This window comes from Trematomus bernacchii, unplaced genomic scaffold (genome assembly GCF_902827165.1).
Source record: "Trematomus bernacchii unplaced genomic scaffold, fTreBer1.1, whole genome shotgun sequence".
In the NCBI taxonomy this organism is placed as follows: Eukaryota; Metazoa; Chordata; class Actinopteri; order Perciformes; family Nototheniidae; genus Trematomus; species Trematomus bernacchii.
Genome location: NW_022987786.1, coordinates 1,513,951 through 1,530,108, shown reverse-complemented (window position 1 = coordinate 1,530,108; position 16,158 = coordinate 1,513,951). Strand labels below are relative to the sequence as shown.

The following is a 16,158-nucleotide window of genomic DNA, read 5'->3' as shown; positions in this document are numbered from 1 at the left end:
AAGTGGATACGCCATCATTACAGGAGACCGTGATGAACGTACTGTTACCTTGATTAAAATGACACATCTCTCTGAACCATTTGAGATAATGTTTGTACACAACTCAACAGAACATGAATAACATCGGTGTAGGAGTTTTTATACATTTTAATGAGGAAATGTTACAAATTATAACTTCAAGTGAACAGAAATCCACCTCTGGGAATGCTGAGTTACTTTAATGTTTAAGAGATCTGTTTAATGTGATTGTTGGTTATTCAACAAAAGTATTTTCCCTGTTTATCTTCCAGTTCCAAGGAAGGAATTATCCCAGAGAAATGTCCCAGCAGAGAGCAGCGTCCATCAGACCAGTGGCTGCTCTCAGTTCGGACAGAGTTCATTCAAAGAGTGTCTCTACCTGTGCTGAACGACCTTCTGGATAAACTCCTTGACTGATGATCAGTGATTCTGAAATGGAGTCAGCCAGAAAGATATTCCGCAATGACGGAGCACGAGACGGAGCACGGGAGGTGGTGGACATGGTGCGAAAAAAAGGAGCTGCAGCGTGCAGGGTTCTGATCAATGCTCTCTGTGAGCTGGACCCGCATCTTTACAAAGAGCTCGAGCTTAAGCTGAAGCAAAACCTCGTGGAGTGTGTGTGACAGTTGAAGTCTAGTCCTGTGTTTTGTTACCTGTAACTATTTCCCCTTGTCCTTGAAGGTAACACAGATTGTGAGCAAAGGCTACTTTCCTTCTCTGGTTTCTCCTGGACTCCCTCCTGAGAGCAGCTACCAGGGCTTGTTCTTATTTTACCAATTGGTACTGACTTCTGGGTAAGATTTGGGATTTTGGGGCATTTGGTACCTCGGCGTGCGATTGGGAGTTCTGTTTGTTTTGTGTGATCAAACTGCAAAGACCTGTACCTGTTGGGGACTGTAAGTATAATATTCTTAGATGGTGAATTAAACCTACGTGGCAATAGTGACCAACCTTTTTTCCCAAAGTACAACGAAAACAAGTCCATGCTTTGGATGTCTTTTAACCTGACTGTTCTTTCACCTGCACTATTTCTATTCAAATCTATCGTGCTCTGTTTCATTGCACTGTTTTTATTTTTGTGTTATTACTGTATTTTTTCTCTTATGTCCTTTATATAATATGTTGCACTGTTGGAGGAGCTCGGGACCTAAGATGTTCATTACCATAACTACACTGTAGATGCTGTGCACATGATAATATAACCCTTGAATCTTGAATGATTGCATTGAGTCTGAATGGGGACATCTGCTGGTCTACTCTTGGTATTGCATACACGTAGACGGCATAAAAGAAACGTACAAAGTGAACTTTTCTGTTAACATTTAATCTTCTTGAAATTTAACTCGAGAAGCGGCATTGGATATTTTAGTGCTAACAGTGAGTGGTGCAGGAATGTCGTATTTCTGTGTTGGTCCCTGAAGGCAGCATCTCCCTCCTCCAACGTTGACATAAACATCTTTCTCAGCTCATGAATCCATGAATTGGTCAAATAAATCTTTGTCTTATAAACGTCCCAGGTCCCCTACAGTCTGCACTGCTTCTTCCAGTATAATAATAAATCAACAAACTTCATGTAATTGTATTATTTTATTGAAAAACTAAAAAGGAAACCCTTACAGAGAACGGGCACCGAGATGTAATCCTGTTCACTGATGTTCTGCAAAGCTGGGCGTCATTGATCCACTTTAGCGAGGTGGTGATGGATGATTGAAATGTTAACGAGCCCCGCTTCAGTTGATCTGATTCACAGAAGTCACACTGAACAACAGCTGTTTCATCCACTGTGTGAAAGAAGGGCGGCTAATCCAACGAACCAAACCATCCTTTACTAAACCGACCAGTGAGTATTCATCTGTTTCACCATAAAGAATCAAACTCCGAACAACAAGGAGCAGATATATTCACTTCAAGCAAGTCATACCACAGTTACTGCTGCTGAATCAGAGATTTAACATCCATGTTCTTGTAGATATTACTGTGTATGTCTTACAAAGGATGCCCACACAGAACAAGATGTATATTTAAATCCTCTAAGCTCTTCATATGTATCATTAAAACCTAAGACTCATCAAACATGGTAAAGAACTGAAACTAATAACTGAAGCAGGAAAAGCATTTAGAGTTGACAGTGAAGTATAGAGACAGCAGCTGCTCTCACACACAGCCTGGATAAACACTGGATATCCACCTGGATTTAACCAATCAGTGAGAGCCTCCCATTGGATACTTACTGCAGTGATATGTCTCAGTTATTTAACCCTAGCTGATGTGGTGAGTAGCTTCTCATTTCTCCACCAGGTCTGAAGACATATCCTGTGGTCGTGGAAAGGATCTGTTTCAGAAGGGTCAAATGATCGGCCTGCATCAAGCAAAGAACACCACTAAGCTGCTGAAACGACTAAAGGTTAAGAACTGTCCAACGCATTCAAACCACATCAATGGATCCAGATTGACCCTGTTCCAGAGTGATGGGGGCATCATGGATCCAGATTGACCCTGTTCCAGAGTGATGGGGGAATCAGGGATCCAGATTGACCCTGTTCCAGAGTGATGGGGGCATCATGGATCCAGATTGACCCTGTTCCAGAGTGATGGGGGCATCATGGATCCAGATTGACCCTGTTCCAGAGTGATGGGGGCATCATGGATCCAGATTGACCCTGTTCCAGAGTGATGGGGGCATCATGGATCCAGATTGACCCTGTTCCAGAGTGATGGGGGCATCATGGATCCAGATTGACCCTGTTCCAGAGTGATGGGGGCATCAGGGATCCAGATTGACCCTGTTCCAGAGTGATGGGGGCATCAGGGATCCAGATTGACCCTGTTCCAGAGTGATGGGGGCATCAGGGATCCAGATTGACCCTGTTCCAGAGTGATGGGGGCATCAGGGATCCAGATTGACCCTGTTCCAGAGTGATGGGGGCATCAGGGTGAGAGGAAGTGATGCACCATCACGCCCACCGTGCTTCGTCAGAAGCTCACAGCTCCTCCAGGAAGTCTGCAGGCTGAAACAGGAAGCAGACATTAAACAGACGTTCAGTCGACGGCAGAACATTTGATTAACTCCAATCATCAGAGTGAAATCCACCAGCAGTCCATCAGGTGTTCTAGATCCTCCCTTCAGTCCTTTAATATGGAATATAATCAGATTAATGCTGCCTCTAACAACTGTTTTCATCATCGATCTTTTTCTACATTAATATTTAAAATATCAGAACATTTTGAAAAGTGCATCCCAGTTTCTCCGAGTCCAACGAGGTGCTTTTAAAAGTCCACAGATATTCACTTTAAAGGTCCCATGTTTTGGCCATTTCTACTGATCATAATTCCATTGTTGAGGTCTATTAGAATAGATTTACATTGTTCAATGTTCCACATTCACATTGGTTTCTCATACAGCATCTCTGTATATGTGTATTATCTCTGTCCTCCACTCCTTGTAGGAGCTCCTGCCCCCCCCCCTCCCTGTGAGCCCACTGTGATTGGTCAGCTCGCCCACTCTGATTAGTCAACCACCGTTATAGCAGAACATCAGTGTTTATGTTATGGCGTTTGTTAGCAACCAGAAAATGACACCAGTAATGACAAACAGATGAGAATGCTGCGTGGGGTCTGGGTGCCGTGCTATTTTATTAACTCAAAAATGATCATATTTATTCCACTAAGAAGAAAAAAAAACGGCTTTTTCTCTCTCTTGATCCTCCTTAGCAACGGTCATTATAGTCCTTAACTACGGGAAACATAGACGGGCACACAATGTAAAATACTGTAAGTGACCAGCAGTATTTAGTAGAGCAAAACGATGCGTAATTGCACGTGATTATAGAACATTATTAATAATAATCATATATGTTATATAGCAGAGAGTGTGTAATGATGGTATTTATATTGCGTGGTGTGGATACAAAGTCAATATCCCTCCCTTTTATTATTTTATATTACTAATATATCCACAAATATCGCTGGTTAATTATATTATTATTAAAATATACCAACACGTACATATCCATGTGATACAGATCAAATATATCTCACTGTCATACCGATATTTAAATATTTATAAAACCAATATTTCAATAACACTGTATAACCCATCATTTAAAATCGCTGGATTTCAATATCTTTGAAATACCGTAGTTTTAACTCTGATCTTTAAATATCGTGGGAAAAACTGACATTGCAATCTCTTTGATTTATTTTGCAATGTGGACAAAAACTGGATGTTTACCTTAAATGTTCTAGGTTTCATTTTCTTAAAGCTCCCATGTCATGCTTTTCCGGTTATTACCCGTCCCCTTGTGTGTTATGAAGGTTTTTATGCATGTAAACGGTGTGCAGAGTCAAAACCCTCAAAGTACACCCTGTAGCGAGTAAAACTCTAACACAGAAAATACCTCCCCAAAACGCCTCGTTGGAGATACGTCACTGCCCATTTGAGTCTTCCATTTAGTTCCGGGTACCGCCTGATGTCATGCGGTACCCGGAACGAAATGGACCAATCCCGAAGAGCTATGGCCACACCAGCAGCGTCGTGTTCCTCCTCCAGAGGTTCGAAGAACCGGCATTTCACAGACGAAAGCTTCCAAAACATTGCCCAGTTTGAGGCCGGATATGCACAGCTTGTTTGGACCGTTTGGAGCAGGGGAAGATCTGGGTATACAACCTGTAAGTTTGCATTGTTATTTGTGTATTTATCAAACAAGACTGTTTAAATGTGTAAACTGTGTTGGACTGCTAAGCCATTGACACAGTGCTAACTAAGTTGCTAGAGTTTCCATATATCAACTCTAATATCAGCAGATGGCCTTGCATACATGTATCTCATAGCAGGAGAATGTCTGCATTCACACACAAAATACCTATTGATAGTATACTCCGGGTGATTTGCCGGTCAGTCGCGAAACGTAATTACATTATAGCTGGCGTAGCGATCTAACACACGGAGCTAGAGCTAGTTTCGGTCAGAAAAACATTTTTGTGATGCTACGTTGCTAGCGTTTAAATATATCAACTACAATGTCAGCAGATGGCCTTACATGTTTGTCATGGCAGGAGAATGTCTGCAGTCACACACACGGAATACTCATACAGTATACTGTACTGTGATTTACCGTACATTGTGACCGTACATATACTGCATGTAGCTAACGAGGCTAGCTGTATGCTAGCGCAAAACAATGTATTCATGCAAGTTACATTGTATGACCGAACGTAGCAGAATACCCGTATACGATTGCAATTATAAACACGTTATTGCTAGCCTAATATGAACCACTAGCTTTTGTTCATAGTAGTTTTATTACACTGCATTATAGTTGCCTTTCCTCCAAGCTAACGTTCATATCGTGTTAGCTACCAAGGTAAACAAAGCTAGGTTAGCATATTAGCAGGCAAGCTGTTCATTACACAACTACTACTAACGAATCTAAAACAACTAAGTTTCTCTAATATTTTGTGATTTGCATTTGATTTCGTCCAGCCAGATCCTGGCGGACAATCCATGACGGGGAAGGGATTCTACTACTACTGAGGGTGCTAAAAGGCACCGCACCGACTGTGCGCAGGCAAGATGCGAGGAGGAGGAATGGATGATATACCGTGTATATATGTATATTTATGTTCATTTTGTACATTTCTAAAAATAAAGTTTAATGGAAATACTTAGTAGGCCTATCCTTTCTTCCCTGAATTCATATATAGCAAACCATGATTTGATTTCTCATCAAACAGTAGTAGTTTATAACGGGTAAAAATAACTTACTCTTTGTTATGAGAGTAGCTCGTAGGCCACAACGGAAAGACAAGGAGACATACACGAGTTTACAAAACCACGGCACATTTATTGTAGTAAATGCAGAGACAGGTGGTCGAGGGGAGAGGGTCGCTCAGTTCGTCCTTCTGCAGCCGCTTTGGAGAGAGACTCCGGGCCGCTGGGATTAATAGCACCGGCTACGGAGGTGTCCGTGATCGCGCTGATTACCCTCTTCAGCTCCACCCCACCGTAAGACAAAGGCCCTGAGGCCGTCACACTCTTCTATAACAACAGTTAAAAATATATATGTATATAAAATATACCGCTGTACCGACGCCATGATAAGACTGATGTTACGCTGAGAGCAGCCGGGAAAAGCACTGACATGGGCGCAGCCTCTCTGGTGGTTGACTAATCAGAACGAGTGGCCGAGCTGACCAATCGGAGCACACTAGGCTCACAGGGAGGGGGGGGCAAGAGCTCCAACGAGTCGTTTAGTGGAGAAAGTGAATACTGCTGAATACACATGCTTGACAGAGATGCTGTATGCGAAACCAATGTGAGTTTGGAAAATTGCACAGTATAAATCTATTTTAGTATACCTCAACAATGTAATTATGATCAGTGGAAATGGCCATGACATGGGCCCTTTAAGTTAAATGCATCAATAAAGGGGAAAGTGAAGGGGCTGGATGATTTAGATAAATAGAGGAACATCTGGAAAGAAGACATCTTTAGGTGAAGAGACGTCATATATTTGGTGTTAATACTGATGTTTAAATGCATCTTGAATCCCTCCACTGTCTTTATTGGGGATGTTTTGTGTTAATATACCTGTTGATGTGCTGTGTATTGGATCAGGGGTCGAGCTGAATATTAAATCCTGTCTCTTATGTTTTAATGTTCTGAACACAGTGAATATATGAGTGACTTAAACAGAATGAACCCTGCTGTGAATGGAAGAAAGACGTGAACATTTTTATAATTTGTTATAATTTAATATTATTGTTTCAGTTAATTGACTTTACAACCACAACCCCCCCCCCCCCCCCGTCTCAAATTAAAAATGTAAAAAATCACTGTTTTGTTTTCATTGTTCCTCTTTGTCCCGCCACTTGTGTTATTCTAGCTGTGCGTCCTTTGTGTGTTTTACTGATATCTGAAACATCTGCAGTTTTTAAACGTTGACGTGTTTTTATCTCCTCTCTTTCTTGTACACTTTATTTCACCATCAAATAATTAAAAAAATGCAGGTTTGAGGATCTTTGAAGTAGAAAAGTGTTTTTATATCTGTAGGGCTAGGAGGTGACTGTCTCTTTAAGGAAAGCGGACTACTTCCTCCACCTGGTTTGCTTGAGTGCTCTTATTTTGTAGGTGTGACCCGGATGTAGCATGCTGTGAGCTAAGCAGCTAGCTGTGTCTCCTCTGTCAGCAGGTTTGTTCTCTTTCTCATGTGTTTCTGAAGAGTTTATTCCTATCTTTTTAGCTGGAATGTGTTCTGTAAATGTTTATTAAAGATACCCTCTCTTTGTGGAGTTATACCCCCGCGGAATGTAGATTTAAAACGGGGTTTAGGGTTAGCTAAAGTTAGCTCTGTTTAGGGTTAGTTAAAGTTAGCTCTGTTTAGGGTTAGCTAAAGTTAGCTCTGTTTAGGGTTAGCTAAAGTTAGCTCTGTTTAGGGTTAGCTAAAGTTAGCTCTGTTTAGGGTAAGCTAAAGTTAGCTCTGTTTAGGGTAAGCTAAAGTTAGCTCTGTTTAGGGTTAGCTAAAGTTAGCTCTGTTTAGGGTTAGCTAAAGTTAGCTCTGTTTAGGGTTAGCTAAAGTTAGCTCTGTTTAGGGTTAGCTAAAGTTAGCTCTGTTTAGGGTAAGCTAAAGTTAGCTCTGTTTAGGGTTAGCTAAAGTTAGCTCTGTTTAGGGTTAGCTAAAGTTAGCTCTGTTTAGGGTTAGCTAAAGTTAGCTCTGTTTAGGGTAAGCTAAAGTTAGCTCTGTTTAGGGTAAGCTAAAGTTAGCTCTGTTTAGGGTTAGCTAAAGTTAGCTCTGTTTAGGGTTAGCTAAAGTTAGCTCTGTTTAGGGTTAGCTAAAGTTAGCTCTGTTTAGGGTTAGCTAAAGTTAGCTCTGTTTAGGGTTAGCTAAAGTTAGCTCTGTTTAGGGTTAGCTAAAGTTAGCTGTTGATGTTTACTGTTCAGTTAGAGAAGGGAGAAGTACTCAGATCTTGTACTTGAGTAAAAGTATAAGTACACAGATCTTGTACTTGAGTAAAAGTAGAAGTACTCAGGTCTTGTACTTTAGAGAAAGTAGAAGTACTCAGATCTTATTTCATGTCATATTTATTTATTATTGGCTTTAATTAAACTTCCAAACTTTTTACACAATTTCCATATCCCTAAAAAATGATTGTATTTGTATTTCTCCTTGTGTATTTCAAATACAAATATTTGTCAGTGAAATGAGTGAATCTGAAACGCCATGAAATGTAATATGAATGCAGGTCTCAGCTGGTGCAGCATGGAGCGAGTGAGGAGGGTCCTGGTTCACTTCTGTAAGGACGGAGCGGCTCAACCAGCCCACTTTGTGCAGGTCAGCAACGCTCACAGAATACAACCTTACCGTCATCACTGCAGTAATAAACATAGTCACACACATAAAAGCAGAGGTAGCAGCAAAGACAATGCAATGTGGCCAGGGCTCTCGACTAACTTTTTTCACCATCCTCCCGGAACCGTCCCGAAATACAATCGAAGCCGTCCCGAAATTAATGTGGACCGTCCCGAATTTAAAATATTTGTTTTTCTACATTATCATTAGTTAAAATCATTCAAAGTGACCTTTAACATAAATAAAACATCATACAAATCATTAGATGATAATTCATCAACCTTTTTATTTGAGTAAATCAGTCAAACACATAAACAAAGGCCAAATATATTTAAAAAAAACACACAAGCGAGAAAGTTACTCTAATATTGAATCCAATCAAGTCCCATCCGATTAACAAAAAAATCCAACACTCTGTCCTGAAGACAGAACCCAGAGTAACCTAACCAGGATGACAGCCTGTAACACAGTCAGGGGACCTTTACAAACTGCCCCGCCCCCTCGCACACAGACGGGGGAGAGAGCTCTCTCGTCTGGATTGGAAAGTACATCATAGACGCATTTTGTAGTCTTATTGCATATTAGAAAAGGAGTTGGCGAAACTAAAACTGCAATATAATGTTCATGTAGCAATAATACATATGACATGTATGTTTTAAATGTCTCCAGTACCGATAAAAAGACCACTGTTGGTACCACTGTCTTTAATAATTCCGGCCCGGGGCCCGTTTAATACCGGGGCTCGGTACCCATCCCTACATGGGGAGAGGCGCAGCATATTGCTAAGGACTAAATGCGATGGAGAGTTCTCATCTCAGCTGCAATGACATGTCTGGAAACCCCCTCTAGGGTGCCCCATGCATAGCGCGTCGTCAAAAGCTGCTTCATAAGTTAAGTTTCGTTTCTCCGCACCGCTCTGGGGTAAAAAAATTGTAGTTACATCACAGCTGTACGGCTGGCTGACAGCTGTAGCTACGTACTGTGTGTGTGTGTATTTCGCGGGTTGCTAAATGCTTTGTGTGTGTTTATGTTGACAAGGATGTTTAATAACTGTGTGCTACACAAAACGTGCAGTCAGTTTCATTTTCATCGTCGTTCGTAGTAGAGTTAGCAGGGTTTTATTTTAACTCTCGTCCCAAATTCGTCCCAAAATTAATTTGTATCCTCCCCGACCCAATTTTTTTCGGCCCCGGGACGACGGGACGTCCTTAAGCTCGAGCCCTGAATGTGGCAATGCAATACAGTTACATGTCAATGTACATTGTGCAAAACGACAAAGATGTAGTGTGTGTGTGTTCATCAGTGGCGCACCGTGGGGCTTTAGACAGGGCCGCCAGTAAACAATTGAGAAGCACACACACATTTAACACGTCTCTGTTCCAGCCAACGCAGCCATGATCTAATGATGCGCACATTATGCCAAACAGTCTCCCAACAATATGACAGCTGATCAACAATCACTACAGCTGGTCAACAATCACAACAGCTGGTCAACAATCACAACAGCTGATCAACAATCACAACAGCTGATCAACAATCACAACAGCTGATCAACAATCACAACAGCTGATCAACAATCACAACAGCTGGTCAACAATCACAACAGCTGATCAACAATCACAACAGCTGATCAACAATCACAACAGCTGATCAACAATCACAACAGCTGATCAACAATCACAACAGCTGGTCAACAATCACAACAGCTGGTCAACAATCACAACATCTGATCAACAATCACAACAGTCTCTCAACAATACGACAGTAAGCTAGATAATGGTTAAATGCAGACGACATGTCCCAACATTGATCAATGAAGTAATCTATTATTAAACTTGTGTCATTGTGCACTCTCACGTCGCTCTAGAGTCTAAAATGACGTGAATAGTAACGTGCTCACCCGTCACTTGTAAATAAGTCGATGCTACGAAGGAAGTTCATGACAGAAGTTTAGCTCAGGACACGGTCATTGAACATCAGCATCTGATTGGCTGATGAAGCTGTCACTAATGCTTATTACCAATCAGATGTGTTGTCTTTGAACAAAAGGCTAGCAGTATCTGTTGTGCCCCCGCCAACTAAAATAACCGTGAGGCGTTCAAGTGACTTTTTGATGTAGGAAATCCCAGTTCAGCCTCAACAAAACCTTACTTAAAGGGCCCATGTCATGGCCATTTCCACTGATCATAATTACATTGTTGAGGTATACTAAAATAGATTTATACTGTGCAATTTTCCAAACTCACATTGGTTTCGCATACAGCATCTCTGTCAAGCATGTGTATTCAGCAGTATTCACTTTCTCCACTAAACGACTCGTTGGAGCTCTTGCCCCCCCCTCCCTGTGAGCCTAGTGTGCTCCGATTGGTCAGCTCGGCCACTCGTTCTGATTAGTCAACCACCAGAGAGGCTGCGCCCATGTCAGTGCTTTTCCCGGCTGCTCTCAGCGTAACATCAGTCTTATCATGGCGTCGGTACAGCGGTATATTTTATATACATATATATTTTTAACTGTTGTTATAGAAGAGTGTGACGGCCTCAGGGCCTTTGTCTTACGGTGGGGTGGAGCTGAAGAGGGTAATCAGCGCGATCACGGACACCTCCGTAGCCGGTGCTATTAATCCCAGCGGCCCGGAGTCTCTCTCCAAAGCGGCTGCAGAAGGACGAACTGAGCGACCCTCTCCCCTCGACCACCTGTCTCTGCATTTACTACAATAAATGTGCCGTGGTTTTGTAAACTCGTGTATGTCTCCTTGTCTTTCCGTTGTGGCCTACGAGCTACTCTCATAACAAAGAGTAAGTTATTTTTACCCGTTATAAACTACTACTGTTTGATGAGAAATCAAATCATGGTTTGCTATATATGAATTCAGGGAAGAAAGGATAGGCCTAGACGCAGTATTTCCATTAAACTTTATTTTTAGAAATGTACAAAATGAACATAAATATACATATATACACGGTATATCATCCATTCCTCCTCCTCGCATCTTGCCTGCGCACAGTCGGTGCGGTGCCTTTTAGCACCCTCAGTAGTAGTAGAATCCCTTCCCCGTCATGGATTGTCCGCCAGGATCTGGCTGGACGAAATCAAATGCAAATCACAAAATATTAGAGAAACTTAGTTGTTTTAGATTCGTTAGTAGTAGTTGTGTAATGAACAGCTTGCCTGCTAATATGCTAACCTAGCTTTGTTTACCTTGGTAGCTAACACGATATGAACGTTAGCTTGGAGGAAAGGCAACTATAATGCAGTGTAATAAAACTACTATGAACAAAAGCTAGTGGTTCATATTAGGCTAGCAATAACGTGTTTATAATTGCAATCGTATACGGGTATTCTGCTACGTTCGGTCATACAATGTAACTTGCATGAATACATTGTTTTGCGCTAGCATACAGCTAGCCTCGTTAGCTACATGCAGTATATGTACGGTCACAATGTACGGTAAATCACAGTACAGTATACTGTATGAGTATTCCGTGTGTGTGACTGCAGACATTCTCCTGCCATGACAAACATGTAAGGCCATCTGCTGACATTGTAGTTGATATATTTAAACGCTAGCAACGTAGCATCACAAAAATGTTTTTCTGACCAAAACTAGCTCTAGCTCCGTGTGTTAGATCGCTACGCCAGCTATAATGTAATTACGTTTCGCGACTGACCGGCAAATCACCCGGAGTATACTGTCAATAGGTATTTTGTGTGTGAATGCAGACATTCTCCTGCTATGAGATACATGTATGCAAGGCCATCTGCTGATATTAGAGTTGATATATGGAAACTCTAGCAACTTAGTTAGCACAGTTAGCACTGTGTCAATGGCTTAGCAGTCCAACACAGTTTACACATTTAAACAGTCTTGTTTGATAAATACACAAATAACAATGCAAACTTACAGGTTGTATACCCAGATCTTCCCCTGCTCCAAACGGTCCAAACAAGCTGTGCATATCCGGCCTCAAACTGGGCAATGTTTTGGAAGCTTTCGTCTGTGAAATGCCGGTTCTTCGAACCTCTGGAGGAGGAACACGACGCTGCTGGTGTGGCCATAGCTCTTCGGGATTGGTCCATTTCGTTCCGGGTACCGCATGACATCAGGCGGTACCCGGAACTAAATGGAAGACTCAAATGGGCAGTGACGTATCTCCAACGAGGCGTTTTGGGGAGGTATTTTCTGTGTTAGAGTTTTACTCGCTACAGGGTGTACTTTGAGGGTTTTGACTCTGCACACCGTTTACATGCATAAAAACCTTCATAACACACAAGGGGACGGGTAATAACCGGAAAAGCATGACATGGGAGCTTTAATTTAGTAATTCTGAGGATATTATGCTATTAAAACTTATAACTAAATACTAATTGTTTGATTATTGTGTAATAGTTTAGATTCATAAATCAGACTGCAACTGTTCTGGGATGTTGTAAACTGAGACTTTAACAGAACTGATTTGTTTTTGAAGATGTTTTTAGTCTCTTATCGGATATATCTTATTTCATTTGTATTTATGTATTTGATATCCTCTGATCTATATGTTTCAAATATCAATAAAATCAGGGTTTTTATAGAAAGATATAGTATGAGGGTGCTGACGTCACTTCTGGCCAAAATTACAGCCCCGCCCACTTTCCTGTGAAAATACTGCATCAGAGCGAAGCTGGAAATAATGTGTCTTCATGTCTTAAAGCTGCTGAGTCATATATTGCATCTCAAACAACAAACAAATCCAGAGGTTTCTTTACTTCCTCTACGGGAAAAAGAAGTCTCAGTTTCAGTGTCAGAGACCCACCGGACATCCATCCCATAATTATTCTCTGTAAAAACAAAGCTGTCTCTGCCGCCTGACGCTCTGTGTGATACTCATATCTCTGGAGAACAGAAATATAGTTTTCTGGCATCACTTTTATATTCTACGGGAAACCTGCATTCTGGTTTGAGGCTCCTGTTACCCGGTTTAAACAAAACCCTGACAACTATTCCATATTTGTTCTAACTCCTTGTCCTGTGTCGTATTGTGCTGGCTGGAGGTCTGAACTCTGCTTAGAGACTTTGCTCAAACCAATACCTTTTCTTGTGCATTATGGGTTTAGGGATACCTTTTTTAGAAATGTAGATATAGACACCGTAGATGCTAAACCCAGCGTGTGCATTATAGATCGCCCACCACCAGGTAAGGCTACACGAAGGGTTACACTTTAGATTTCTTCTTCATGTGTTTGCAGAGTATAACGGGTCACTTCAGTGAGGGCGGAGAGGACGAGGTGGAGGTCGGCTGCTCTCTGGAGAGAAACCGGCTCATTCTTCACCGAGCAGACGCCGGGCGGGGGGTCACTCTGAAGGTCAGACACGCCACATGTTAAATACAAATCATGACAATTCATTTGACCTTTATCTTTAATATGACCTAATATTGTCCTTTCCCCCTCCATCTCTAACCACCCTGTTGTCCTTTCCCTCCCAGAGGCACGCCTTCTGCCCCATCAAGCACCTGTCCGTCACGGAGAATGCTGCGCTCCCATTGGACGTTCAGCAGCGAGGAGTGGATGTGGGCGTGGCCATCATCCTGCAGACAGCCAATCAGAAGGTGTTGTTGACACGGCGTGCGAAGGAGCTCCGGATATTTCCCAACATCTGGGTTCCTCCAGGTCTCACACTCATCTGTTACAGGGCCAGGTGCATCATGGGAAATGTAGTGAAGCAGGGTTTTTGGATTAAAATCTCAACATTTAAATTCTGCTTTTAATTTCTCTTCAGCTCTATAGTGCAGTACTTCAAAGTTAGCACTTTCACACACACATTTATATTTATGTGTTTTTTAAGCTAAGAAATAGCTTCACATCTCAAATCAAAAGTGCTAAGTCGAAGTCTGTCAGTTACCACAAAGAACCTGCATCATCCTAGAACATTTTGGAAAGCCATAAAATCGATATCCACCGGTGAGATCCGTAATGAGCTACCTCCGTGCCTTACCACAGCATCTGGCTCTATATCGGACAGGGTCACGATGTTAAATTGTTTTAATGAGCATTTTGTGTCCTGTGGCTCTCTGTTTGATTCTGTTTCTAACTCTGCTTGAGAAAAAAACCTTCAGTTTTTCTCCTTTTACTATGGAAGCCGTTCATTTACATCATTTGTATACATGATTACAAGAAAACAACTTGAATATTCACTGAGATTTAACATTTACAAGAAACACTCAAATGTATAAGATAAACAAATATTTTTAGTTAATTTACGAAAAACCTTACAAATGTACGAGAAAAAGTTAAATGCGTGAGATTAAATTAGTAGATTAACTGAATCCTTTTAGTGTTAAATGTCCTCATGAAATGTGTGTGTGCATGCAGTGTGTCTCAGGTCTCTGCAGATGGCGCTCTGAGCGACTCCTCGCTGCCTCTGGAGGTCTGTGAACACCACAGTCCGTGACTCTGAACAACGTGGTGTGGAAAACCCTTTCAGTTTTTCTCCTTTTACTATTGAAGCCGTTCATGAAGCGTTATCCAAGTTAGATCCTAAGAAACCGGCTGGTCCAGACAACGTAGAACCTTTCTTTTTAAAGATAGCTGCAGATTGTATTGCACCACCTCTTACTTCTCTTTTTAACCTCTCCCTCAGCACGAACACAATTCCAAAAATATGGAAGTCAGTTTATGTCCTTCCTCTACTAAAAGGAGGGGAGGCCACTTTATTAAATAATTATAGGCCCATCTCTAAATTGTCAGTTCTGGCTAAGGTTCTTAGAGTTAACCTTTATTGTGCATTTTGAGTTTGGTGTACCTTAGAGATTTAGATAATGTTGTAGCAAACACTGTTGGATAGTGGCTTAAAGCCCCCCTCCGCTACGCGCCGTTCGTTAGATGAGGCTGGTTATATTTAATAAAGAAAGGAATTCAAAACACCGGAATTAAAGGTTATAACAATAATCTGATTTTACTGCTAAGAAACAAAACACGTATACAAGTTTACAGAGTACTCCGGACTTCAGGTTTCTACTGCCGTGCGATACAGGTATCGGGACCAGCCAGTCAGAAACAGGAAGCATTTTACATGAATAAACAACAGTATTCATATCCATATTTTGGGGCGGAGATGTGTTGGCTTCTTCCTTCCCATTTTACTCCGAAGCGAATCAGAGAGTCCGTGGGGAGGAGCTGTGTGAGCTGCTCACTCCCCCAGGTGTTTTTACTGGTTGGATTCACTTCTGGTCGGGTCCAATACAGCGAATCAGAGTTCTGGGAAAAAATATGTTTTCTTCTGAGATTCTAAAGTTCACAAGGGCAAAGTCAATCTTATCTCTGCACCGATATTCACTCCCTTACTTTCCCAAGGAATATTTCACACAAACTATTCTTTCCCAGACAACCAAACATTGTGCACAGATATATTGATGCCCAGAAAGAACCTTGAAAAGAATATGTGTGTGTGCTGGTGGGAGGAGGTGTATGTGTGTGTAACAGGATCTCTGGGTCAGTGAGTTGTAAGTGAGAATACAATATCTATATATGTGATTACTTAAAACAGTTCAAACAATACATGTTTACTTCAATACAGTTTAGAACCATATCTGTTTATTTCAATCCCTCTTTTGATCTCACCTCACGAGATCAACATATAGCATTTGAAACATAACCACTGTCATTCTTTTCTACTGTGTCTGTCCCAACATTTATATAAATCCATCAGAAGCTGGGATTTAGAGCACTTTAAACCTTTAGGAACAGTCCACCACAACAACTTCTTATGACAGTGGAGGGAGACCAAAATATGTTTAAAAAAGTTCGTCCTTG

At 41.5% G+C, this 16,158-nt stretch overlaps 1 protein-coding gene across 1 annotated transcript; it reads left to right on the top strand.

Annotated features, from left to right (window-relative positions):
* The first annotated feature begins 7,136 nt into the window (after positions 1-7,136).
* LOC117497547 (nucleoside diphosphate-linked moiety X motif 17-like) lies at positions 7,137-14,212 on the top strand. Its single transcript, XM_034149518.1, has 4 exons — positions 7,137-7,208; positions 8,260-8,348; positions 13,594-13,710; positions 13,833-14,212. The coding sequence occupies exons 2-4, from the start codon at positions 8,277-8,279 to the stop codon at positions 14,112-14,114; spliced, it is 471 nt and encodes a 156-aa protein (XP_034005409.1). The 5' UTR covers positions 7,137-7,208; positions 8,260-8,276; the 3' UTR covers positions 14,115-14,212.
* The last annotated feature ends 1,946 nt before the right edge of the window (positions 14,213-16,158 follow it).

Bases quoted from the DNA above. Each gene is read 5' to 3' on its own strand.
- LOC117497547 (XM_034149518.1), top strand. From the start codon at position 8,277: ATGGAGCGAGTGAGGAGGGTCCTGGTTCACTTCTGTAAGGACGGAGCG. The intron at 8,349-13,593 runs GTCAGCAACGCT...ATGTGTTTGCAG, and splicing joins AACCAGCCCACTTTGTGCAG to AGTATAACGGGTCACTTCAG. The intron at 13,711-13,832 runs GTCAGACACGCC...TTTCCCTCCCAG, and splicing joins GGCGGGGGGTCACTCTGAAG to AGGCACGCCTTCTGCCCCAT.